Source organism: Grus americana, chromosome 19, assembly GCF_028858705.1.
Source record: "Grus americana isolate bGruAme1 chromosome 19, bGruAme1.mat, whole genome shotgun sequence".
Classification (NCBI taxonomy): domain Eukaryota; kingdom Metazoa; phylum Chordata; class Aves; order Gruiformes; family Gruidae; genus Grus; species Grus americana.
In genome coordinates, this window is record NC_072870.1 from 12,435,639 (window position 1) to 12,458,948 (window position 23,310).

The 23,310-nt window shown below is 56.5% G+C and overlaps 1 protein-coding gene across 13 annotated transcripts in view; it reads left to right on the forward strand.

Annotated features, from left to right (window-relative positions):
- Positions 1-14,984, forward strand: part of RAP1GAP2 (RAP1 GTPase activating protein 2) — an 80,136-nt gene extending 65,152 nt beyond the window's left edge. For 10 of the 13 annotated variants that reach the window (XM_054847661.1, XM_054847670.1, XM_054847669.1 and 7 more), the window contains 14 exons: positions 173-273; positions 967-1,096; positions 1,320-1,475; positions 2,173-2,244; positions 2,667-2,753; positions 3,012-3,146; positions 6,441-6,578; positions 6,961-7,079; positions 7,387-7,500; positions 8,005-8,122; positions 8,507-8,633; positions 9,915-9,994; positions 10,208-10,246; positions 10,984-14,984. In XM_054847661.1, the coding sequence (XP_054703636.1) occupies positions 173-273; positions 967-1,096; positions 1,320-1,475; positions 2,173-2,244; positions 2,667-2,753; positions 3,012-3,146; positions 6,441-6,578; positions 6,961-7,079; positions 7,387-7,500; positions 8,005-8,122; positions 8,507-8,633; positions 9,915-9,994; positions 10,208-10,216 (1,386 nt within the window). In that variant the 3' untranslated portion in view covers positions 10,217-10,246; positions 10,984-14,984. The remainder of the gene's footprint in view (positions 1-172; positions 274-966; positions 1,097-1,319; positions 1,476-2,172; positions 2,245-2,666; positions 2,754-3,011; positions 3,147-6,440; positions 6,579-6,960; positions 7,080-7,386; positions 7,501-8,004; positions 8,123-8,506; positions 8,634-9,914; positions 9,995-10,207; positions 10,247-10,983) is intronic. The other 3 variants (XM_054847662.1, XM_054847664.1, XM_054847666.1) reach the window with 1 other exon arrangement.
- Positions 14,985-23,310: the final 8,326 nt, after the last annotated feature.

The following is a 23,310-nucleotide window of genomic DNA, read 5'->3' on the forward strand; positions in this document are numbered from 1 at the left end:
GAGCCTCTGGGGCTCCGTCAGACCAACACCGCGGTGGCAGAGCCGTGGCCAGACCCTCCTCCTTTTCCCCCCCTGGGATCTGGTGCCGGCGCGCGCTGTGCAGCCCGGGCGGGCTGGCTGCTGGGACCGGGCAGGGCTGTGGCTCTCACAAGATGCGCCCTGCGTTTTGTAGACCCAGGAGGAGGAGTTGTTCGGCAATAATGAAGAGAGCGCTGCCTTCAAGAACTTCTTAAGTTTTCTGGGAGACACCATAACACTCCAGGACTTCAAAGGGTAAGTTAAATTAAAAAAAACGATTTTACAAATACATTTAACGAGAGACCATGTCATATGTAAAAATATCTACCGTGCGAGAACAGAAGTCATCTCACTCATGAGCGGGATGTACAGAGCAGAAGCAAATATAGCTTTGGCTTGTTTTTCAAACCTGGGGGAGTTTTCCAAAAAAAATTAGAGCTGCCAAGAGAGAAAAACTTCCTTTCCTGCAGTTTTGAGGTTGTGAGAAAATCTGTCTATATTCAGCCGTTGCTGAAAGGAACTTCATATGGAAATGTGCCCTGTCCGGTGTCGTGGGCTCAGCCGCGGCGTGCCTCCGGGGCGGTCGCTGCAGCGGCCATGGTGCGGGCAGGGACCTCGCGCTGCCGGGGAGGGCCGTGGGCTGGCAGGCGCGGGCAGCTCGCTGCGGCAGCGCTCGGCACCGCCGGTCCCAGGGCTGGCACCCCCGGCTGCCGTCAGCCCCGGCCGAGCGGCACTGCTCTGCCGCACACCCTGAATTTCAGACTGGTGACGGCGACGCTTGGGTACGATACATGACGCACGGTTTGTTCTTTCCCGTTTGCTCGCTGCTAGATAGAGATAAATGAGCTGGTTTGTTCTATCACCCTGTCCCCTGACAGCCGCCGGCAGTCTCTGCTAAGCTTTCGATTAATATTTCTTTGTTTCTCCCCGCCTTCCCTTCATCTCCAGTTTTCGAGGAGGTCTGGATGTCAGCCACGGGCAGACAGGAGCAGAGTCTGTGTACACAGTGTTCAGGGACAGGGAGATAATGTTTCACGTCTCTACAAAGCTGCCTTTTACCGAAGGAGACACACAACAAGTAAGAGAGATGAGCTGCCTTGCGCAGAAGCGTCTGAGCAGGGATGCGCTGCCCTGCCCAGCGCCGGCAGCCGCCGAGCCCCAGCGCCGCGGCATCCTGGGCTGGCGGGCGGCAGCGTGGGCTCCCCGGCACGCAGCAGCCTGCGCGCCCCGAGCTGATGTTTGCTCCCGAGGGAGCAGAACCGCCTGGCTTTACCGACCGAATGTTTTCCCTTTCCGCTTAGCTCCAGAGGAAGAGGCACATTGGCAATGACATCGTGGCAATTATCTTCCAAGAAGAGAACACACCATTTGTCCCAGACATGATCGCCTCCAACTTCTTGCACGCCTACATTGTTGTGCAGGTGGAAAACCCCGAGGCAGATAACACGGCGTACAAGGTGAGGGGAATCTTGACTGGCACGTGCCGATTTTTGCTTCGACATCTCGGGCCGAGGTCTGGAGGCGGCTGCCCGGCGGCTGCCCTGCTCAGTGATACGGCCGGTATTGTGTCTAACCAGAAGAGGTCTGTGTATATGAACCGTACATATATACACGCACACGCATATTTATCTACGCACTATTACATACTGTGTGTGTATACAATCTATACTGTATGTGTATAAAATATGTGCACGTATAATAGCATGCTCATTTACTAAAGATTTTTGGTGCTACTCAGGAGCTGAATAAGCCTCAGAACAGCTCCTGCCCGTCTAACACATTGCTCAGGTGCAGGTAGCGTAAACCCTGCTACTGTGAAGACGTGCGGCAAGACAGAGTTTTTCAAACTGAAGCACATTGCTTAGAGCCACAAATGAAAACAGAATTCATAGGAAGTAAATGTAAAAAGCTGTGCGTGGTTAACCCTCTCCTGAAGGCAGGAGTGATGACTGCTGAGGGCTGGGGAAGGGGGGGGTTCTGGCTCTGGGCTGCCCCTTGGCTCTCAGGCGCTGGGCTGGGCTGGGCTGGGCTGAGCTGAGCTGGGCTGAGGAGAGCATCGCTCACCCCACGCCTGCTGCCCTCCAGGAGAGGGATGTCTGCCCTGGGGGCTGCCCTGCGGCACCCGTGGGAATAACGTTTCTCTTGGCTCCGCAGGTGTCGGTCACGGCCCGGGAAGATGTCCCGTCCTTCGGCCCGCCCCTGCCGAGCCCACCAGTATTCCAGAAGGTAAGAGCTGCGATGGGAAGCATGTTCCAAGTCATAAAGAAACTGTGTGCGTATGTCCGAGATGTTTCCAGGCACGCCTGCTTAGGGGAAACGTGACTTCTGGAATTTATCTGCATTTATACTGACTTCTGGTGAGGCCCGCGGGGTCTGTGGTAGGGCAGGAGGCTGCGCGCCGCGGCACAGCGTAACCCGTGCAAGCAGCAGCTGCAGCTCTGCTGCCGGGCACCCGTGTCAGTGTGGAGGGGACGGCCAGTGCAGGAGGGCACCCCGAGCCCCTCTGGGGTTTTCCACCAATGCTCCGCGTCTGGAGGGGGCTGCAGGGTGCTGTGAGCTCGGGTTTTGGGTCAGAGCAGCTCCGGTACCGGAGATACGCGGGGTCTTATGACAGTGGGTGTTTTCCACCTTGGTTGTCTCCCCGCCAGAGCCCCGAGTTCCGGGAGTTCCTGCTGACCAAGCTCATCAACGCCGAGAACGCCTGCTGCAAATCCGACAAGTTTGCGAAGCTGGAGGTAACGCTGCCCGCCCCGTTCGGTGCCGCGGGGGGCTCTCGGCATTCCTCCTCAAAGCCGCCTTTCCCTGGCTGAGCTGGGTCAGCGCTCGCAGGGACGAGCGATCAAAGCGTGCACGTGTCTCAGCGCTCTTGGTGGCCGTGGGGTCCCCTGGGGCCGCTGGTGCCCTCGGTGGGGGGACGAGCCGGCTGTCCCGTGGGTCAGCACTGCTGCCCCCTCCCTCGGGGCCCCCAGCTGAGCCCGTTCTCGCTCCCCCAGGACCGGACGCGGGCCGCCTTGCTGGACAACCTTCACGACGAGCTCCACGGGCACACGCAGACCATGCTGGGGCTGGGGCCCGAGGAAGACAAGCTGGAGAACGGGGGTCACGGAGGCTTTCTGGAGTCTTTCAAGGTAAACCCCTGTCCCTTGCCAACAGCAGAGTTGAAATGGAGCCCGGGCTGGCAAAGCACGTTTTAGTGGAAGACGTGGATGGGTGGTGTTGGGGGACGAGAGGTGGCCCCCGAGAGCAGGGTGGCGGGAGGAGGTCGGAGCTCACCACCACCAGCGCCCGCTCAGCCAGCAGACCGAGCTGGTCCTGAGCGGGTCCCGGCGGGAGCGGGCACGGGCTGACGCGGTTGTGGCGTTGGCAAGTGCCACCATCGGGGCAACCTCTCCAGAGCCCCGGAGCACCTCCTCTTCCTCCAGCCTGCTCTGGCACTCGCCCTGTCTCTGGAGGGGTCTCGGTCCAGGTCCTGCTCGCGTCGCCGGGCTGCTGGCTGTCCCCGCTGTGCCACCCTGGCTGCGGGATGGGGCTGAGGGGGAGCGCGCCTGGGGGCAGCTGCCACGGCAAGCAGGAGGGAGGCGGTTGTGGCCGTGTTAAGTGGGAGACTCAGTGAGAGGTGCTGGGTGCAGAGAGGGGAAACGGTGCTGGGTGTGTGCGGGGGGGGAATGGGGTGTAAGGGGAGAGAAAGGAGGGTGGGTTGGCAGAAAAGGGGGGAGGAGAAAAAGAAATGGGATAAAATGATGTGGATGGAACTGAGCAGCCGTTGGAGGTAGGGACAATGGCCAGCTGGGCACCGGGGGACGTCCCTTGAGATGGGACGCCCTGCCACGGCGATGGGGAGGCGGCTGGGAAGGGCTGGCACGCGTAGAGCCGGGCCACGCTCACAAGTGGGAGTTCAGCGGAGCCCCTGAGCCTTGGCACCGCGTCCCTGCCGTGGGTGATGCCTGTGGCCGTGCTTCGGCCCCTGCAGCTCCCCCGCGCCTCTCCCCATCCTCTTCTGGCGCGTCAGCTCTGCTGGGCAAAGGCCGTTTCAGCTGCACCCGCAGCTGGGATGGGTGCTGGTGGGGGGCGGCTGTCACCGTCCCGGGCAGGGGAGCTGCCCTGGCTGCGGCTGTACAGAGCCAACCCCTGCGGTTACCTCGTAGGCACGGTTTTCTCTGTGCTCTAGAGAAACAGGCAGTGGTAGGAGATGAGTGACCTCATCCTGCACCTGACAGCTGCAGAGGGGGGTGAGCAGCCCCCTGGCCCCCACTGTGGGGTGGGTGGAGGCTCGCGTGTGCCTGTTTAGGTACGGGATGTGATGTAGAAATTGAGGTGCTGGGCAGTCACATCACAGTGGTCACTTCAGGGTCCGAGACGCTGATGTTAATCATTTTTTTGCGTGCTTTTTGTGTACAAGAAAGTGGACTTTGCTCTCTTGGCGTTGCAGGGTGTGCTGGGGCAGGCGGTGAGTTCCGTGGTCCGGGCTGGGCTGCATTTGCCCATCCGCCTTGGGACCGCGCTGCTGGGCTGCATCCTAGCTTATGTCCTCCACCGCGCGCTGTCAGAGTGAACGGGGGAGAGCAGAGATGGTAACTAAGAGGGCTGGGAGGGGGCGAGACCTGATCCCCACGGTTTCTGTTTGCCCGGTGCCTCACACCCGCGACCCAGCCCGCAGCCCCTTCCTCCCTGGCCGTGCGACGTGGGCACCGGCCGCTCAGAGGAAAGCGGAGCTCGTTTCTGCTGGGCTCTGAGCAAGCGAGAGGGGTGCCTTCACCTCCCCGCCACGGGGAGAGGAGCTGCTGGCCAGTCCTCCCCGGGAAAGGGTGTCGGGGTGCCCTGCAGAGCTCCGCAGCCTCGGCAGCCCCGGGCAGGAACCTTCCTGCCTGCTCGGCACAAGCGCCCGCCGGCGCTGCTGGCAGCAAAGCAAGCAACCGGTTACTTTTATTTGCAAACGCTGTCAAATTTTGTATGAATCGCTGACCTTAATAAATCAGGTCCGATCGACTCTTGCTTGGTGTTTGTTACTGGATGGGCAGGAGGGGACAGCACGGGGCTGTCGGGGCAGCCGTGGTCCCTGGCATGGGCTGGGGATCGGTGAGAGCTCTGGGCTGCGGCTCTTGCTTGCCCTGGTGCAGTGTCCGCCTGCAGCTCAGAAACCCTGGAGCCAGCAGCAAACCGGTACCTGTGCACCATGGACACGGGGCCGGGCACCTCCGGAAATCTGGCCCTTGTTGGCTTGTTTCCTCCCAAATCTCTTTACCTGGAGCTGGGATTCCAGGGGCTGGAGGAGAGGTGGCCGTAGCACAGCAGCAATTCGAGGGGAATAGCTGGAAGAGAAACTTTCCTGTAATTGGCACACTGGCATCACAGTCCGGTTTGGGCTCCTGTTACTATGGTGACTACAGTAATTAAAATATGGGTATAGATTTTTTTTTTTTTTTTTATCTTGCGCATTTCACTGCTGCTTTTCATAGCGTGTGCCAGACTTTCAAAAGATCTCGTGGTCGTATTTGTAAGTGCTTGGGACAACAACTGAGAGAAGACTGTAAAAATAGCTCAGGTCCTGTTTAAGCACCCAGACGAGCGTTCGGATCTGCAGAAGGTCTCTGCCTGCGGTACGCGCAGCTCTGCTTGCAACGGTTTGTCTCAAAACAGGTTCCAGCAGTCCTCTTCCCCCGCTTGCGCAGCCGACGTTCGCCCAGCCCGGCCGTTGGCCCTTTCCTGGGGGACGCGCAGAGCTCCGCGGGGGCCGTGAGTCCCGTCGTGTCCCGCCCCGGTGCAGCACGTCTCCGGCTCTGCCACGGCGCTGGGCTGTGGGCTGGACTCGGTGCCTCTGCTCTCTGCCCAGGAGAGGTTGCCCGGCCGTGGCGTCCCTCGGCGCGCGGAGCTCCGGCGGTGCTCCAGCTCTCCGGGGCGGCCGGAGGGCACAAGGGCACGAGGCCTCGTGCTGGCGTCTGGCTCCTGTAAGAACCGTGCAGGAGAGGTGCAGGCAGCAGGCAGGGCAGCAGGCTCCGCGCCGGACCCGTCCACTCCGAGTGCAGGGAGCGTCGCGGGGGGCTGAGCGCATCCAGGCAGCGGCTTACGGCTCGGCTGCCGTCACCGCGTCTTGCCAAGGGGTTGGGAGGTCGGGCAGGAGGCAGGGCTCTGGGGTGCATCTGCTGCTCCCACTCCCGTAGCTGCACTGCTCGGCCCTCGCACCCGGCGGCGTGGGGGCAGCGGGGGGAAGACCCGACCTTGTCCCGGCTGCGCGGCTCCTCGTCCTCGGGCTGCGCAGAGCAATGGCTGCCGCCGTTACTTGTGGGGTTGGTGGTGGCGTGCGCCGGCGCTCGGGGGGGACGGCCAGGCAGGTCACGCTCCGGTGTGCCTTGGGGGGATGTGGGGCTGGGGAGCGGGCGTGGGGCTGGCGATGACCTGCCGTCCCCTGTCCCCTCTGGCCACAGAGAGCTATCCGGGTGCGCAGCCACTCCATGGAGACGATGGTGGGCAGCCAGAAGAAGCACCACGGTGGCGGCATCCCGGGCAGCCTCAGCGGGGGCATCGCGCACAACAGCAGCGAGGTGACCAAGACCACCTTCTCGGTGAGCACGGCCGTGCGTCCCGCTGTCCTTCTGTCCTCCCTCCCTCCCTCCCCAGCCTGGCAGGGCGCCGCACTGCGCTGACAGAGTCTGGCAGTCCCCTGCGCAGGCAGCGAACGCAAGGGCGAGGAGAAGATTTGAGCAGAGCGTGATTTTATGAGCGCTGCGTTCAAGTTGGGTTCGTTTCGTGGAAGAACCAAAGATTAGCTTCCTAGGTTTTCAGCCCATAAGTACAAAGGAGATATAAAAGAAATTCTGGCATTACATGTTTTCTAGATGCACAGGCTGAGAGTTGCGGGCAGCGTAATTTCTCGTAGGATGTTTAGCCTCAGGAGCTTCTAGGAAGGAGCTTTGCTCTCCAGCCTGGACTGTTCTGTGCTTTCAGCCCCCCGTACCCGCAGCCGCTGCCAAGAACCAGTCCAGGAGCCCCATCAAGCGCCGCTCGGGGCTGTTCCCTCGCCTGCACACGGGGTCTGAGAGCCAGGCAGAGAGCAGGACAAGGTGGTAAGTTTGGCATCGCCCTGGTCACTGAGGTTAAAAGCCCCTGTTGCATGTTAAACGTCGGTGGGTGCGGGAGACCTTGCCTGGGCGCAGCCTCCCCTTTTCACGTGAGCCAGCGAGGAGAGCTGCCTTTGCTGCGTTCGAGGGAACGGCGCCTCGGATCCCCTCCCTCTGTTTTAAATCGAAGCGGTGGTATCCAGAGAGCATCTGTTACGCGTACAGTGTAGCATTTGGTGGTAGGGAGGATAATTTGACCATCCCTTTTAAGTCTCTTGTATAACTCGTGCAACCTGTCTCTTTGTGCCCTCAGCGACAGTGTTTCAGGAGCCCAGAAGATGCCAGATTTGGGACATTCTTCTCAGGAGATGAAGTCTGAAACCTCGTCCAACCCCAGCTCCCCCGAAATATGCCCCAACAAAGACAGGTGAGCGGAGAGGAGCCCCATGCTCCGACCAGAGCCCCGGTCACCCTGTAGCTGACAGACCGTCAGGGACTTTGTCAAACAAAACCGTCTCCAGGTTTTACTATAAATAAGTTTGATATTAAGGGAGGAAGAAAAGATTCTGGTGATTCATGAGCACAGCTCCTTTATGGTCTGAAAATAGCTGTCTTTAAAAAGAAAAAGAGCAAAGAGCAGTGTTGGACAGGCGTTGCCCAAACCCTCACAGACGGGCCCGTGGTGCCCGTCCCTTCCTGCCGCCAGGGACTCATCCCGACCCACGGGTGTCCGCCAGCGGCGTGAAAATGCCCTTTACCCCGTGCTCTTGGAAGTGGTTGTTTACAGAAACACCCCGCCGGGTTTGTCCCTACGGCAGCTGCTTTGCTCCGGGGGTGCGCAGGAGGGTCTGTCCCCGCTGTCATAGCCCGAAGGACACGGCTTTCCAATGATGACCACGTGCTCTCCGTTTTGTTTCGCCTCTCTTCCCAGGCCGTTTATTAAGCTGAAAGAGAACGGGAGGTCAAACATCTCCCGTTCGTCCTCGAGCACCAGCAGCTTCAGCAGCACGGCGGGGGAGAGCGAGACCCTGGAGGAGTACGACAGCGTGGTAGGCACCGAACCCGCCCCGCGGCACGCTTGGGCTCGGGACCCCGCAGCTCCACACGCCCCTCGGCTTCCCGCTGCCTCGGGTGGTCTCTGGGAGAGGGGGTGTCCTGGGGCCCCCCCGGCGCCTCCTCCCTGCTGGCATCGAGGGGCTTAATCCTGTCCCTGGGTGCGGGGAGAAGGGGGGCCAGGGGGCCCAGTGGGACCCTGCGGTGAGCCTGGGCGTGCTCCGGGACCACGCTCGGCACACCGGCCTGGCAGGTTGCTCCGTCAGGATGGGCCCTCTGGCTGCGTGCACCCCGCGGGGCTGCGCCGAGACATCAGCAGGGTGTGGGGAGAAAAGGCGGCTGCACGACGGAAAGCCGTGTCCCGGTCTCTCCCCGTGCAGGGAAGCCAGCCGTCTACTGCGTCGCCGTTCAAGCAGGACGTGTTTGTCTACAGTGCCTCGCCTGGCAGCGAGAGCCCGAGCGTGGGGGCCGCGGCCACCCCCGTGATCATGAGCAGGAGCCCCACAGGTGGGTCGCGGGGACACGGGCGGGCTGGGGGTGGCACCAGCTCTGCCTTCGCCTCTGGAGCTCCGGGCAGCCCCCGGGGTCCCGCAGCGGCGGGTCGGGACGGGGTCTGCGGCTCTGGGACAGAGAAGCTCCCTCCCCAGCCTCGCCCGGGCTGCGGGCGGCTGCCAAAGTGACGGGGCGAAGCAGCGGCCGCGCTCGCCCTGGCAGGACGAGCATCCCGCGGGAAGCAGGGACGCCCTCGCTCCTCCCGAAACCCCGATCCCGACGGGGCTGTTCTGGAGAGGCAGCCGTGTGCTTTATTTCTGTATTTCCATGGGTAATTTGTTTCCCTTCTAAATTAGAGCGCAGAGGTGGCTTTTCTGTGGCTTTGTTTCCTCCCTTCTTCCCTGACAGACGTGTGCAGTAGTCGTGGAAACTCGCTGTCTCCAAGGACAGAGCCGTGACTCACAAATTATTTAATAAACAAGCAGCTTCCCTTGGTCTCGGCTCCATTACCCCCGCTGCTAACTCACTCTGCCACCGACTCCATCCGTTTCGGTCGGACAATTATTTGCAAAACGAGGCGCAATTCAGCAGGGGTAAAATTGGCAGAAATGGCCCTTTGTTGGTGCATCCTGCAGTGCTGGCACGGGGGTGCTGGGGCTGGGGGATGTCTGCAGCGTTCGCCCCTCGCCCGCAGATCACCACGGCTTTAATTTCCTGATGCAGCAGCGCGCCTGCCGGAAGGCACCGCGATCCGAATGAAAACGCACGTTATGAGCTTGGGAGCTGTTTGCGGAACAGCCGGGGAGGCACAAATCCACCCCGAGCAGCTCCGTAACTGGGGACAACGCGGGGGGAGGCTGGGCTGCAGAGTGCAGGCTGGCTGGTGTATCTCAGCACCCCACAGGTCCTCCTCCTTATTTCATTAGCGATTTTCTGAACTATTAAACCAGCCCCTTTTAATGTTTAAAGTGTTTATTTTGTATTTCTCCTGCCAAGAACACGGAAATCCACCCATACATTATACGGATCAGTCATTTCTTGTAGCCTTTTCAGTGGCATTTCCAGTAGAAAGACTGTGAAATGTAATTAAGCCTCAATTTGTTCCATCCAAAACATTTAATGTACAGATTTTGCCAAACATTCAGCCGAGATAGACTAAATATTGGTAGCACTTGTGACAGTCTATTGAAGTGCCTGGCTGTCAGGCTGGTCGAGCGGCAGTCAGCGCTACCGCTCCAGCAAATATTTTTGTTCGTAGATTATTATTTTTCTTCTTTGCTTTTCCCCTCCTTCCAGCAGATATAAAGAACAGAAACTCTCCAAGGTCAAACCTGAAGTTTCGCTTTGACAAGCTCAGCCACGGCAGCTCCAGCACGGTAGGTGCCGGCAGCAATCGCCGGGCGAGGTGCTGTGCGGCCGCATCCTGCCCTTGCCCGGCTGCGGGCGCACGAGGGGGGTCCGGGGCTTGCGGGGGGCTGCGGGGCGGGAGGCAGAGCCCACGAGGGGCAGGCAGTAAAGGCAGGGGAAGGGATTTCGTGACTTCTTGCCCCTTTATTCACAACCCAGCCCTTACTCTGTTTTTTCTTTAGAGCCACTAGCAGGAAGAAGAAGTCCTGAACTTGTGAAAGGTGAGTGTGTGTAACATGGCGTTGGGCGGAACGGCTTGTCTCTGGTGCTGTGAACAAGCCTGGAGCCTTCAAAGGCAGCTAACGTGGCTAATTGCACTGTTTATTATTAAATATGTGATCACTAATAAAGCATCCTAAACACTTTGGGAAGATGAGGGCAGCACTGGGGGTGAAAGCAGAGCGTGTGTCCTCACCCCCTCCAAAAACCGGGTGGAAACAGTCCATTTACGAGGTGGATTTTATAGGCAGAGGCGAAGGGAGCGCGGCGTGGTTAGCCTGGGCTCTCGGTGCCGGGGGGCTTCCCGTCCCGCGGCACGGCTTTTGGCCACGCGAGGGGCCACCAGCACGAGTGGGTGCTTTCACGCAGGAGGCGTGTGCAAGCCACGAGGAATTTATTTACTGGTTTTCTCTCAGGCTCCAGTTCCCAGAGACTTTCTATGTCACGAAATCAGAGGTTTGAGAAGTTCCTAGCTGAGCAGAAGAGCCCGTAAAACTTGAAATGAAAGGAATTTCCATTTCCAAAAGCACAGGTCTCAAAAAGCCATGATGTTCAGCCCCTCACCGAGCTTCCTCCTCTCCCAGCCCAGGGGGCCGGCGGGCAGCTGGGTGCCTCGGGGATGGGCGCTGCCACGGCTTCGGCTCCCTCCCTGGGACCGGCGCATCGTAGCCGTCACTGCAGGAGCGAGAATATTTTCCTTCCGCAGTCTCTGACACTTCTATCCTTTTCTTCTTCGCAGAGAATTTTTGTTTCAACAAAGGGAAAACTCTTCAACATCCCGTGGGAAGATGCACGCCCCGGCCGCGGGCAGCGAGGTGCCCTCGCCTCCCGGCTGCACTCTGCGCCGGGAAGAAGTTCTCACCTTGCCGCGATCTCTGCCCCGACAGGGACCCAGCCACCTTCCCACCGGGTGAACCCCTCGCCAGCAAACGCCCCCACACCCCTCCCCCTGCACCGCGGGAGATGTGTCTCTGTGTTGCACGCGCGTGCGGCCGGAGGCCACGTCGCCCCGTGGGCACCCATCTGTGCTGCGGCTGATGGGTGCTGGGTGGGTGCCGTCCATCCCCCCTCCCGGCTCGCCTGCCGGCTCCTCTCGGGCAGAGGGGAAGCGGGACGGACCCCCCCGGCGCGGTTCAGGTGCCTCCACGCTTTATTTGCAGCTATCAGCGGGAAAACAGGGTTTCTGCGTTTGGCTTTTGGAAGGGTAGGTAGTCAGGGCAAAGTTACGTGTTCCCGCGCCCCGTCCTTTGCCCTCGCTCGTCTCCGGAGAGAACGGGGCAAAACCTCCCCGTGGGGGCTGCGGCAGCTCACCAGCCACCCCCCTGCTGCCTCCCCCTCCAGCTCGCTACTCGCATCGCAAAACTGTTAGGGCAGACGCAGCCTCTTACTCCGTGCTTATGTAGTTTGTGGCACAAGAGGAGGGCGTGCGAACCAGCCCCGGGGGGAGCAGAGCCGGTGACCGGGGCCGACTCGTCTCTCGGCAGGTCGGGAGATGGTTTATAGGGGCTCCCTGCTTTTTCCCTGCCTGCAGCTCTGAGCGCGACCCTGGAAAAGATTAACCAAAGCTGAAGTGTAGTGTATCTAAATACCAGAACTGGTTCTCGGAGTGGAGTTGCCCCGTGGGCTTTGCTTTACCCTACGGATTGCCAGGCAAGCAAATGCCTCAAACCCCAGTGACCGGGGTGGCATTAGGCTGCTCCACCCCGTGCAGAATCTGTCCCTCTGCTTTCGAATGTGCTTTTGGTTGTTGTGAAAGACAAGGATTATGAATTCTGCAAGGCGACTTCCCTGGGATGCCCTTTTCCAAAAAATACCTCTCTCAACATGCCAAGAAGTCCTCTTGCTCTTTTATGGAACTTTGTCTAAGGTTTACTGAAGTCTGTCCATGAATTTCACATTGCTCATAGATTTCCTCCGTCAGGTCCGTGAAAGATACGCTGCAACGCTGCAGGGATGCTCCCCCCCCCAACCACAATCTGTGACCTTTGCAAACCCCCCCTGAAATCAGGTTCTTAAGCGAAAGCAATGCTTTGAGTTCGCGATTCCTAATGAAAACAGAACTTTGAGTGCCAAAGCTGACTTCACACAGCTGGAGCTGCGAGGGGCACGAAAGTGTCTGACAGCCGCTTTGAGGAGGCGCGGGCCGAATCGCGTACCTGGAGGCAGCCCCAGGCAGCCGGCGCGGGGGATTCCCAGGGCCGCCCGTCCTGGGGCTGCGGCTGCTCCCCGGGGATTCGGCTGCTGGCCCGGGGCCGCACCTCTCTGGGTAGGAGCAAACCATCACCTCCCCGCCACCTCCCCCTGGACCAGGGCAAAGCCGAGCCAAGCCAAACCGAACCGGCTCTGCTAAGCGAGGCTCTGCGTGGTACGACGCGACAGCCTTAACAGTGGGTTCGTACGGGTGCTCCCCTTGCGCGTGTAACTTACCCATTTGAGAAGAAAAGCCCTAACGGGAGAGGAACCCGATTAAAGGAGGAAAACACGTTGTGGAAAAGGTGGAGAACAGTTCCACAGGCACTGGTGCGCCGTGTGGGACTAGTAAATACCAGTAACCACCAGTGGGAACACTCCCTCCTGCTTTCAGTGAGTTGTATTTAAATAGACTTTAAATCTTGAGGTTTCCTTTGAAAAAGGAGAAGCACGGTGTGCTTAGCCCGGTCCGTAGCTAGCTCTAGATGTCTCAGGTTCCACATTCTTTGCTGTTCAGCACTTCTGTCTGATAATGCTTCGGTAGCACTTTCAAACCCATCCCCAGTTCTTCCCCTTAGAAGCTTTTGGTCTGGTTTTATGCTGCGCAGTGAAATACTGACTGGTGCAACGGCTTGCTTTGAGGGTCTGTTCTTGGTTTTGCTTTCTTTCCTTGAGAAGTTGCTTGATTCTGTAGACGTCATCATTCGCATGGGTGTTGATCTCCGTGAGATCTTTCAGCAGAAGATGCAGTGACTACTGTCAGCTGGGTTTTTCATTTTTCGTTGTTTTGGGGTTTCTTTTACTTGAAACCGTGACATTCCTTTCTGACCTAGATTGATTTGTAGAATTATCCGAATGGGATTAACCGGCAGGCAGGCCAGCACGAAGCTGCAGGGAGAGAGATGCAGCGTGTTGGACTTGTCTTTCCCCGCGCCAGCCTGCCGGAACGGCAGCGGGGCCGGGAGCCCAGGTCTGGCACGAGGTTTGCCAGCGGCTCCTGCCTGCTCTGGGGCATTTTCAACAGCACTCCTGCCGACGGGTTGTGAAAACCTGCTGCAGCTCCTGAACAGCAACTGGGCTTTTCAAGCGCTGTCCTAGCCCGGCTCTCGTGTGGTTTCCGCCTGCCTGCGCTGCCGTGCAGCTGCGTGCGCGTGGCGTGTTCTCTCAGCCCTGGGTGGTCCCGAATTGTCCCGCGGCAGTGCGGGACCGACCCGCAGTTGTGCCAGACCCCGGAGGCATTTGCGCTTCCAGCGGTGGGTGAAGGTGTTCCTGTACATCTACTGCAAAACGTTTTGTGCTTATAAGTGACACACATGCGTAGATACATATATAAAAGGGATTTTTTTTAATATATATATATATATATAAAAGAAAGGATCCTTAACTGACACTAAAATTACTGGGCAGTGCATTTTCCTTTCTGGTCCCCACCGTTTACATGCACATAACTTTACCACACTCAGAAGTGGCTTTGCACAGGGAGCAGAAGGGGCTCAGAAAGGCGACTGGGGGGGGATCGGGGGAGCCCCCGGCTGCATGGCGAGGTCTCTCCTGATGCGGGAGCTTGCTCCCCTTCTCGCCGGGGTTTCGGTCCCCCGCGTGCTGCTGCTGCAGCCCGGCTGCCGCTTGGCTTGGACCAGCTCCTGAGCTCGGTGAGAGGCAGAGGCAGGCCAGGTCCAGGCCAGCTCCGCAGCGCCGGTGCTGCCGGCTCCGAGTCCTGGCAGCAGAGCGGGGAGGGAAAGCTGCCGCCCTCCACCCGCATCTCCGGCCTTAGCCCCGGGGACTGGTTCCAGCTGCCGAGAGCCGGAGCGAGCCGCTGCTCCTCTGGGCTGTTGCTCAGGAAAGCACTTAGCGTGTACTTGCACCCTCTTGAAATCCCACAAAGTCAAGCACAGGATTACACTTAAGCACAAAGTGAAAGTGCTTTTTTCTCTGGGCGAAAAGGGGGGATCCTAAGCACAAACTCGGTTTCTTTCCAGCGTTTTGAGGGTCGTCAGGAATGGCAGGTGAGGGGGCTGCTGGCACGGATGGGCTCGTTAACCCGGGCTGAGGTTTCTCGGCTTCTTGGCTTGACTGCAAGGGGTGCTTAGTGCTGACAGCTGCTCTTAAAACCAGCGGCTGGGCAGAGCTCAGCACCTCTGCAGATCGCACCTCGCGCTCATGTTGCTTTGCTGATGTTCCGACTCCTGTTCCACTAGAGCTGGCAAAGAGCCTGTCGTTCCCCAGTCCTAGAGCATGCTGTCATTATGTTTTGATGAATGTAGCACTGCGTGTATCCTGCAAAGGGAAATGCTGAATTTATATCGTTAGAATGTGAAGAGAGTTTATAGAGTGAAAATAAATCTTGAAGACATGTATCTGACAAAGTTTATTTTTTATGTAGAGACGCGGTGCTTTGTAGTTCCTGGTGGCCTATGTCTGTTGTAAATAATGTACATTTAATTTATTGCTATGGTAGCAGATTGTTATGTATAAAACTAAAGGTTCACAGATGTATATTTTGTTGCTTAAATGTGTCTTTGCAAAATTCACAATAAATAACATATTTTGTGTCCATATGTGTGCCCTGTCGTGTATGTCCATAAAGTGACTGAGCTCTTTGGGAACAGACAACGATCTTCTTTACGTCCCCGTAAAAGCCACGCGACGGCATAGAGCGGGGCTGAGCCGTTACCGGTGTGAATCTGGGTGAGCTCACGTGAAGTCGCAAAGTGAGGAGGAAGAGGAGTGTCAGCGTGCAAGAAGGTGTAAACTGGGACATCGCTGCTGATGTTCCCAACGCTGGGATGGGTCAAGAGAGGAGCACCCGGCTTCTCTTTTGCAAACGCATAGCAATTTTAATCAAGTGAACTGTTCTGTTTGACCTGGAATTAGTGCCACATAAAGCTCAATATAAACCGGTCCCTGTCAGCAGCTGCCCCACGTGGGGTAAAGAAAATAAACAGGCGGCAATTCAGTTTGTCAAACCAGCTTAGTTCACCTTGGGTCGTCAGTCTCCGGCGTCTTGGCTGCCTTCGGACGTCCTCCGTGAGCTAACTGTGAAATGGGATTTTCTCTCTCCAGCTCCTCAGGCTCCTTTCAAATCCCCCTAATTTCCCAGATCTCTTCCTCCCAGGGCGCTAAGCAAAAAGCTGTTATTGTTTGGAGGCAGCGCGTCTGGTACGTTTTCCCCACGGCTCGGGCTGAGCGAAGCACAAAGCTATTAGCCAGCGTTATGTTTTTAACATTTTGTGACGAGGGGAACGAACCCATTAATTCGTACCTGTGAGGATAAAATACTTGCCTTTGCCAGGAAAAAAATTCCACCACGAGGAGCGTTGCGTTCACCCTCCGTAGTGCAGCAGCCCGGCTCGGGTCCCTGCAGCCGCCGTGGCAGCCCCAGCTCGACACCGCGGGGGATGCTCCGGCAGGACCGTCGCAGCCCCAGCTGGAGCCCGGGGAGGGCTGAGACGGGGTCCCGGGCGGGTGCCGGCTGCAGCAGCGGGGTGGGACACGTGGGGGCTGTGGCTCCTCTCGCCCGGGCCCAGCAACGCGGAGCACAAACCGCCCTGGAAAGGGGCTTGGGCAGCACCCGAGGTGCTGCCAGCTCTGGTGAGGATGTCACCCGGCCGCCCTTAATGGGAAGCCCCAGGACTTCGCTCCGGGTTGTGCACTCCTGCCTAGAGCAAAGCGTCGGCTATGGGGACGTGTTCATCAGAGCTGCTGGCTTCCACCAGGAAGGGCAGATGAAGAACAAAACCAAACCTAAAAAGTTCAGTTTCTCTTAATGAATCTTTATTGGGGTAAAAATTATTCTTGGTTACCAAACCCAAATTTTCCCCTTGTCCAGAGGACGATGAGCCGGCACTGAATCTGTGTGTCGCTGAATCCCATCCCTGGCTAAAACGCAGCGAGTCCAGCCCAAGATGAAGCCACCAGCTCTTTCCTCCAGCCATGGTCAGGTTCTGGTTTCCTGAGAACAGCAAAACTGAAACAGCGGCGAGCGCTTCACAGAGGGCTGGTAACAGGCAGCGCGTCGGCCCTGCTACGCACACGCATGGCCAGTGACCGAGCTTTACTGGAATTTGGTAGGCAAATAAATTGTGGGGGTTTTGGCAATGTGCTGGAGACGTTTCTCCTCTCTTGAATTTTTCGTTTATACGTTTTTATTATTATTATTTTTGCAATGAATCAGTATAAACACATCTGCCTTTTTATGGCTTTTTCGTTAGTGAAGTGCCAGGCTTGCCAGGCACAAAGAGGAGGAACAAAAGACTTTGGGGGACCCATCAGAGGTGGTCTGGACCAGCCACACCAACGGTGGAGAAAGCAGCTCTTCACCTTCAGAGCGGACAGCCCCAAGTTGCAGGAGACCTCTGTGCACCCCCCGCTGTCCTCCAAAATCGGAGCGGTGTCGAGCCTGCCCCGACACTGAGCAACCTTTGAGATTCTCCACATGTCAGACAGGGATACGAGTTCTCTCCTCCCGCTCTTACCCTGGTTTTGGCCACGAACAACGCGCCGTGCCTGGCACAAAGAGGCCCTTTGCTGGCTCCCTCAACAGACACCGCTCTTGGAACATGCTCACGACAGATTCGTGTGCTCAAGCCAGGGGCAATAATTACCAAAGGAAAAGAAGTTTCAGAAGAAGAAAAGACTGGCATGAGGATGCGGATCAAGCACTCGCCCTGCAATGCACGATACTGAACGCCGTCTCAGTTTTGCTGCCTTTTCCTCCCTGCTGTACTCGTCTATCGCATCTGAGAGACCCCGTCCTGCTGCCGTGCTAACCACAGACTCCCAAAAAAAACGTTGTCCCAATTGCCCTCCTCCCATCTGCTCCGGGGTGCCTTGCAGGACTGTGGTAGCTTTGACAAGGCATGGCAGCACTGATGCCGTGCAGCCTTTGGTGGCTCCGGAGCGTGGTTCCTGCGGGCAGCGGGCTGCTCACCGCCTGCCGCCATCGCTCCTCGCCGGGCAGCACCGTCCGACTCGTGCTGCCTGCGTGCTCCCCGGCAGGCAGCCGCCTTTCATGCTGTTGTCTTCCACCCTCCTTTCCAGATTTGGTACCCGACATTTTTTGTGCGCTCTTTAGAGGAGCTCTGCTCCTTGCCTGGCTGGCACTGGAGGTCCTGTCCCTGGTAAGGTGTGGGCCGGCGGGTAAAACAGCAATGAATTAGTGAAGAGAAAAATGGAAAGCACTGAACGTGTTTCAGGTAGAAAATGGAAAACAAAAACTACATCTACCTTAGCAGTGCTCCTCATGAGGGCAGGGAAAAGGGGAAAAAAAAGAGATTGTGACATAAAGAAGACAAAGCACGGCTTCCGCCTCCCAGCACTGGTATCTTGGTTTGGCAACGTGGCTCCTGGGGAGACCCTCGGCCACCCACCGCCAGCAGACTCCTTCCCTCCCCACAGCCCGGATTTGGTAGCCTGGAGGTTATTTTACCTTTGCGACGATACCAAAGGGTGCTGGCGAGGCTGAGGAGGAGCAGCAGCCGGGTGGTGGAGGTGGGTTCTGCCCCAGAACAAAAGAAAGGCCAACGGCCGAGACACGACGGCTGCGGTGCCTGACCCGGCCCCACGCAGGGCATGGGGACGGGAGCAGCAGCTCGTACAGGTCGACTGCAGGGGGTGGGAGTGGGAACAAGCCCCAGCGGGCCGGCGGTGATCCTGCAACCGCAGCCCGGCTGCAGGGCATTTTACTGGAGTCCACCTATCCTGCTGAATTAAAGGCCAGAATACCCTGGCACAAGGTTTCCACTGATACTTGGTGTGAAACGATGTCCTCATTCGATCCGCTCTGCAAAGATTATGTCCTATGTTGCCCAAGACAAAAAAGAAAACCCATCCCATTGCAAAGCTGTTTTCGAGGGAGTTCTCTATGTTTTGCTAAGGGCATCTGGTAGCTGCTTCAAAAGATACCCGGCTCTTGCTTATGAAAAAGACTGTTAATTGTGGGCCAGAACTGGCCAGGAACTCCTGGAGCTGTGGAGCCTGGATGCCGTGTGGGTAGCAGTGCCTGATATTGTGGACCAGCTTGTGATGCTCTCCTTCCACAGCGACGGGGCGTTGACGTTTGTGGCCACTGTGGGGTTTCCGGTGAGTGAACATTTATTACACTGCTAAGTCTCTCAACTCGTAAATTCTGTCTCCATCATTAAACAAAACCGAATCCAGGTTTGTATGCTATGTATCTGAGCACTTCCCTTCAGTCTTAATTAAACCCCAGCAGCCCAAGCCCATGCTGTTGACTTCTATTTGCAGCTGCATTGTTGGTTCCCCAGTAAGAGAAGCCGCTGACACCAAGCAAGAGTAGGTTCCTTCAGCTCTCATTTCTGCACTTCTGAGTAACGGAGAACCGTTTCCCCTGGGGATTTCCTCTACGACCACCTCAGCCTGGCGAGCCGCGCGTTCCACCTGCTTGCTGGATCCGCTCTAAGTGGACAGCGGGGTTTGTGCCCCGTTTCTGGTGCGATGCCCCCCGGAAGGTCCCACCAGCCTGGCGAGGGCAGAGCCCAGGCGGACAGACAGACAGACAGCCAGCCAGACATCCTGCAGACAGACAGACATCCTCCAGGCGGACGGACGGACAGACAGCCAGACATCCTGCAGACAGACAGACATCCTCCAGGCGGACGGACGGACAGACAGACAGACAGACAGACATCCTCGGCCGGGGCCGGGCAGGCACCAGGAGCGGGGGGCAGTCGTGCCGACGGGGGGAGCACCGGTGAGGACCCGTTGCCATCTAGTGACCCGAGGCTGTAGTGCAGGTCCTGGGCGGGATGAAGCTGCTCAGGGCAGCGGCGGGGGCAGCTCCCAGCCCGGCTCGGACCCACTCCCGGGTGCAAGGCTTCACCCCCCGCTTGCGGCTGCCAGGCTACGAGACCTTCCCGTTCTGTGCGCAGCCTCGGGACGTGACCGGTTGGGATGCGGGGCTGTGTTAGTCAGGAAGGTCGCAGTCTAATACTGCCCAAGAGGCATTTTTACAACTCTTTTCTTGCGTCCCTGAGCCGCTGCCGTGTTACACTTTGTCCTTGCCTCATTTTGAGTGACAATAATAGATGTCAGAACTTCTCCACATCTCTTATTGCAACAGGAGGTTTAAGGAAGCAGCATCTCCTTCCCACCACACTGACTGTTGCTTTGGAAATCATTGCAAACCTAAAAGCTGCAAGGGAATGCACACAGGAGACCACGTGTAACCTTGACACTGGGAAGTGCTAAAGAGCACCCAAACGCTTTGGGTGGCAAATTGAAGTCAGCTGAGTGGCCCAATTAACCTGCTGGAGAGGCTATCAAAGGCAGCCGGGTGGCAGCAGCAGGGTCAGGCAGGCTGCCTGCGAGAGGGTGTTAGGAAGGGCTGTCCCTTTCTTAGCTTCCGAGCTGGGTTCCTGCCACGTTTTGTCTGCTTGGATGTAGTGAGGCTCCGTAGTTTCAGTGAAGTGCTCCTGCTGTGGTAAGTAATCCATTTTTAGTACAAGGGATGGGGGAAAGGCTGATGTGGGCCAAGGGGAGGATCTGAGGAGCTTGGCATGCAGGCAGGCAGGAGGTTTGTACCTGCCAGTGATGGGCTCTGCAGCTCCCCGCAGTGATGCGTGGTGCTGGGGGCTGGTGCTGGCTGCCTGCTCTGGCAGCTGCCTGCTCCTGTGTCCCTGCTGGGGACACTGCATGGGGACCGGGCTGCGAGCCTGCGCTGGGAACCTTGCTGCAGCCACCATATCACAGCTGCTTGACCTCAGTCGTCTTCCTGCTATTTTTAAGCGCTGCAGCTGCGTATCTCTTGATCAGATAGCAGCAGGTCCTGGGGGGGGAGGTTAAGCAACACAAGTTTGTGGTCTGGGGATGGGAACTAGAGCCTTGCGTTCTTGTTCTGGCTGTGACATGCAACCCTTCTGCAGCTGACCGGCTGCTTTCGGTTTCTTCACACAAAGCTTCTCCCTATCCGTAAAGGGGCGCCTCACGCCTCAGCGCTGCTTTCTGTGCAAACACCATGAGAGCGCTCTGTCTGCTCAAAAAATTAAGATAAGGTTTAATGGGTATGGCTATGTTAAAGCTTTGGTGATTTAAGTATTTGCTGTTAGGGCTTTTAGTTACGATGGTATGGCAGTATATAAATAGAAAACAATTATGCTTTTGAGAAGCTGTTTTGAAATTATTAGCTTCTGCAATGTATGCATAATCCTCAACACAAGGGAGAACATATGCTTTTTAATAAAAGCATTTTGTCTTACAGTATGTTAAAAAGTTAGCTTAAGCTATTTGTAAACTCGGGAGGCTTTTAAAAATAGACTGAGGTGCTTAATCACGGAAGTCCAGAAGCTAAGATTGGGAAGTGACAACTGTTGCAGCATGTAAAACCAGAGTATGAATTTGTAGCATCCGTGTGTTGTGCCGTGGAAGGGCTGTTAAATTACCTGGGGAGAGAAGGTGAAGCTTTACCAGACCAAAGCAAAGGACTCAGAAGATGCACCCATCTTACGCACGTGAACCCAGCAATGAACGCGCAGCAGGGTGTCCCGGCCGTGCCCCCAAACACGGTGCTGGAGGGGAACAGGGCTGCCCTGCAAAATGCACCAGCTCAACCTGAGATGCTCCTCTTTGATCCTCCTGGGCAAAGCAGAGGCTGGACTCACCTTTTCCAAATCCCGTTCCTGAAACTGAGTCAGCTTATTTCACGCAGGCCATAGCAACCGGCCGTGAAACCCTGAGTTACTTCTCAATGAAAAGCCGTTTGGATTTCACTCCTGGAAACGTCAAGGGGTTTGTTAGCTCCGGGGCTACTCGAAACACCGCACGGGTCTTGGTTACTACCCACTCCCCAGGGGAAACGTTTCCAGCTGGAAATATGCCACAAATCCGTCACTGCTGGAACGCCGTAGCCGGTATCCGTTCAGCGGGTCTGTCGTGTTGGGAAGGACGCTGCCCGCTCAGCACCGGCCCCAGCAGCGAGCAGGACCTGCCAGCGTGGGGTACGGCGACGCACTCCCCCAAGCGAGCTGTGAAGGGGTACGTACCGATGCACGGTACGCATGACGTTAAATAATCTGCTTTGTAATTAATCCAGGGAGCAAGTGAAAACAGGCGAGGCTTCATCCTCAATTGTAAAAGATGCCCTTTGGATGCTCTAAGTACAGGTGATTTGTTGAATGACCGAGCACAAGCAGCATTCATCTTCCCCGAGGTGCCCGAACACCAAGTCGAAAGGACCATCAAAGGCAGCTGCCGTCGCCGAGCTGGGATGGGTGGCAGGAACCCAGAAACCCCACCGTGTTGCTGCTTCCCGGTCAGGGCTGACGCACCTGCGGTAGCTGTACCACCGCCTGCCCTCCCGCCCGGTACGGCAAATCAAGCTTATCTGGTGAAATGCAAGACAGTCACTACGCAGTGCAAAACTCCTGATGGTTCCTCATCTACAGAGCAGCATCAACCCTGAGAGGGTTAAAAAGTTAAGGTTTAAAATTAAATAGTGTGAGACAATGTTGACAGTTAAAGACAAACAAGCAGTTTAGACACACGTTTTCAAGGTACAGAAATTTTTTCTAGCCCTAGGAGATGGGCAAGTTGGGAATTACTGGTTGACTATTCCAGCCAGAATCTGGAAAGTTGCACAAAGAGTCTGGACTCTGAAATGGGGTGGGAGGGAAACTCTAATTCTCCAGACACTCCTGAAAAACTCCTCAAAACAGAGTTCTCAGCAAGAATTGCTCCACTCACTCTTCTCATGTAAATAAACTGCTAATGTTGTAGAAACAACTGCCTAAATCCAGGTTTCAGAGGATTTGGGAGATAGAAATAGAGGTAAATTATAGCAGAAATAGACCAAATCATTAAATAATACGCTTGAGAGCACTCAGCTGCTGGCACTCCCACTCAGCAGGCGCAATACAAACCCAAATACTGCGGAGCCTTTTCCCAAGAGGTCGCTGAGCTCGGTCTGATCTCTGGTTTGGGGTTATGTTTTCTGGACAGGGAGCTTGTCTAGTTTTAGCTGAAAGGCCTTCTTCAGCTCAGCCCTGGAGTATTTAAGACACTTGCCATAATTCATTCCAGCAGTAGCTGCAATTATGATATGCTGTGTACACAATTTTACAGCTCAGTCTTATTCCATATAATTTTGAACTTGAGATGCTCCAATCAGGATCCTAATTTTCGAGGCTCTGTCTACAGACAGATATGCATGATGAATGGTGCTTTGAAACGCTGCCGCTTTTCCCTTTCTTATAATCTACAGAGAATTCAATCAAGCATGAATCCAGTCGTAAGAGGAAAATATAAATAATCATTACAGTATTTACCTCCTAGAGGTTTATTACTAGATTACTTACGGAATTAAGATATGTTCTTTGGACACGCAACCGTGTATAGGCTTGAGTGATTTTTCTTACCTGGAAGTGATCCTTCTTTCTCTGCGCTTTACAAGGCATTAGCGGTTTGCTTGGAGTTTTTAATTCATTCAGCTCCAGCTTTCCACAGAACTAAGAACTACCCAACTTGCTTTTGCGAATGAGTTGCTGATGTGCACAAAGCCAGAGCCGAGAACACGGTGGCTTTTGCTTGGCTGCTTACGTGCTTGGAGGACCGGAATCATGGAAAGACGATTGAGGACTTTTACTGCCCAAGCGTCTCCTCTGCCTCTTGTAGGTACGCTCGGTATGTCATGGGTTCCAGCTCCGATCACAGAAGAGAATAATTTGATCATTCAGTTGCAGGAGCATCAGCAGACATGAAGCACAGCACAAACCCACGCCTAAACCTTCACCTGGAGCACTGAAGGGGATCACACGCGCAGAAGCAAGGACGAGCTGTCAGCCCTCCCGGCTTCCGGCTGACATTGCGAGCCCAGAACCAAACACAAGGCACCGCGCCGATGTTCTGTCTCTCCCGGTTTGAA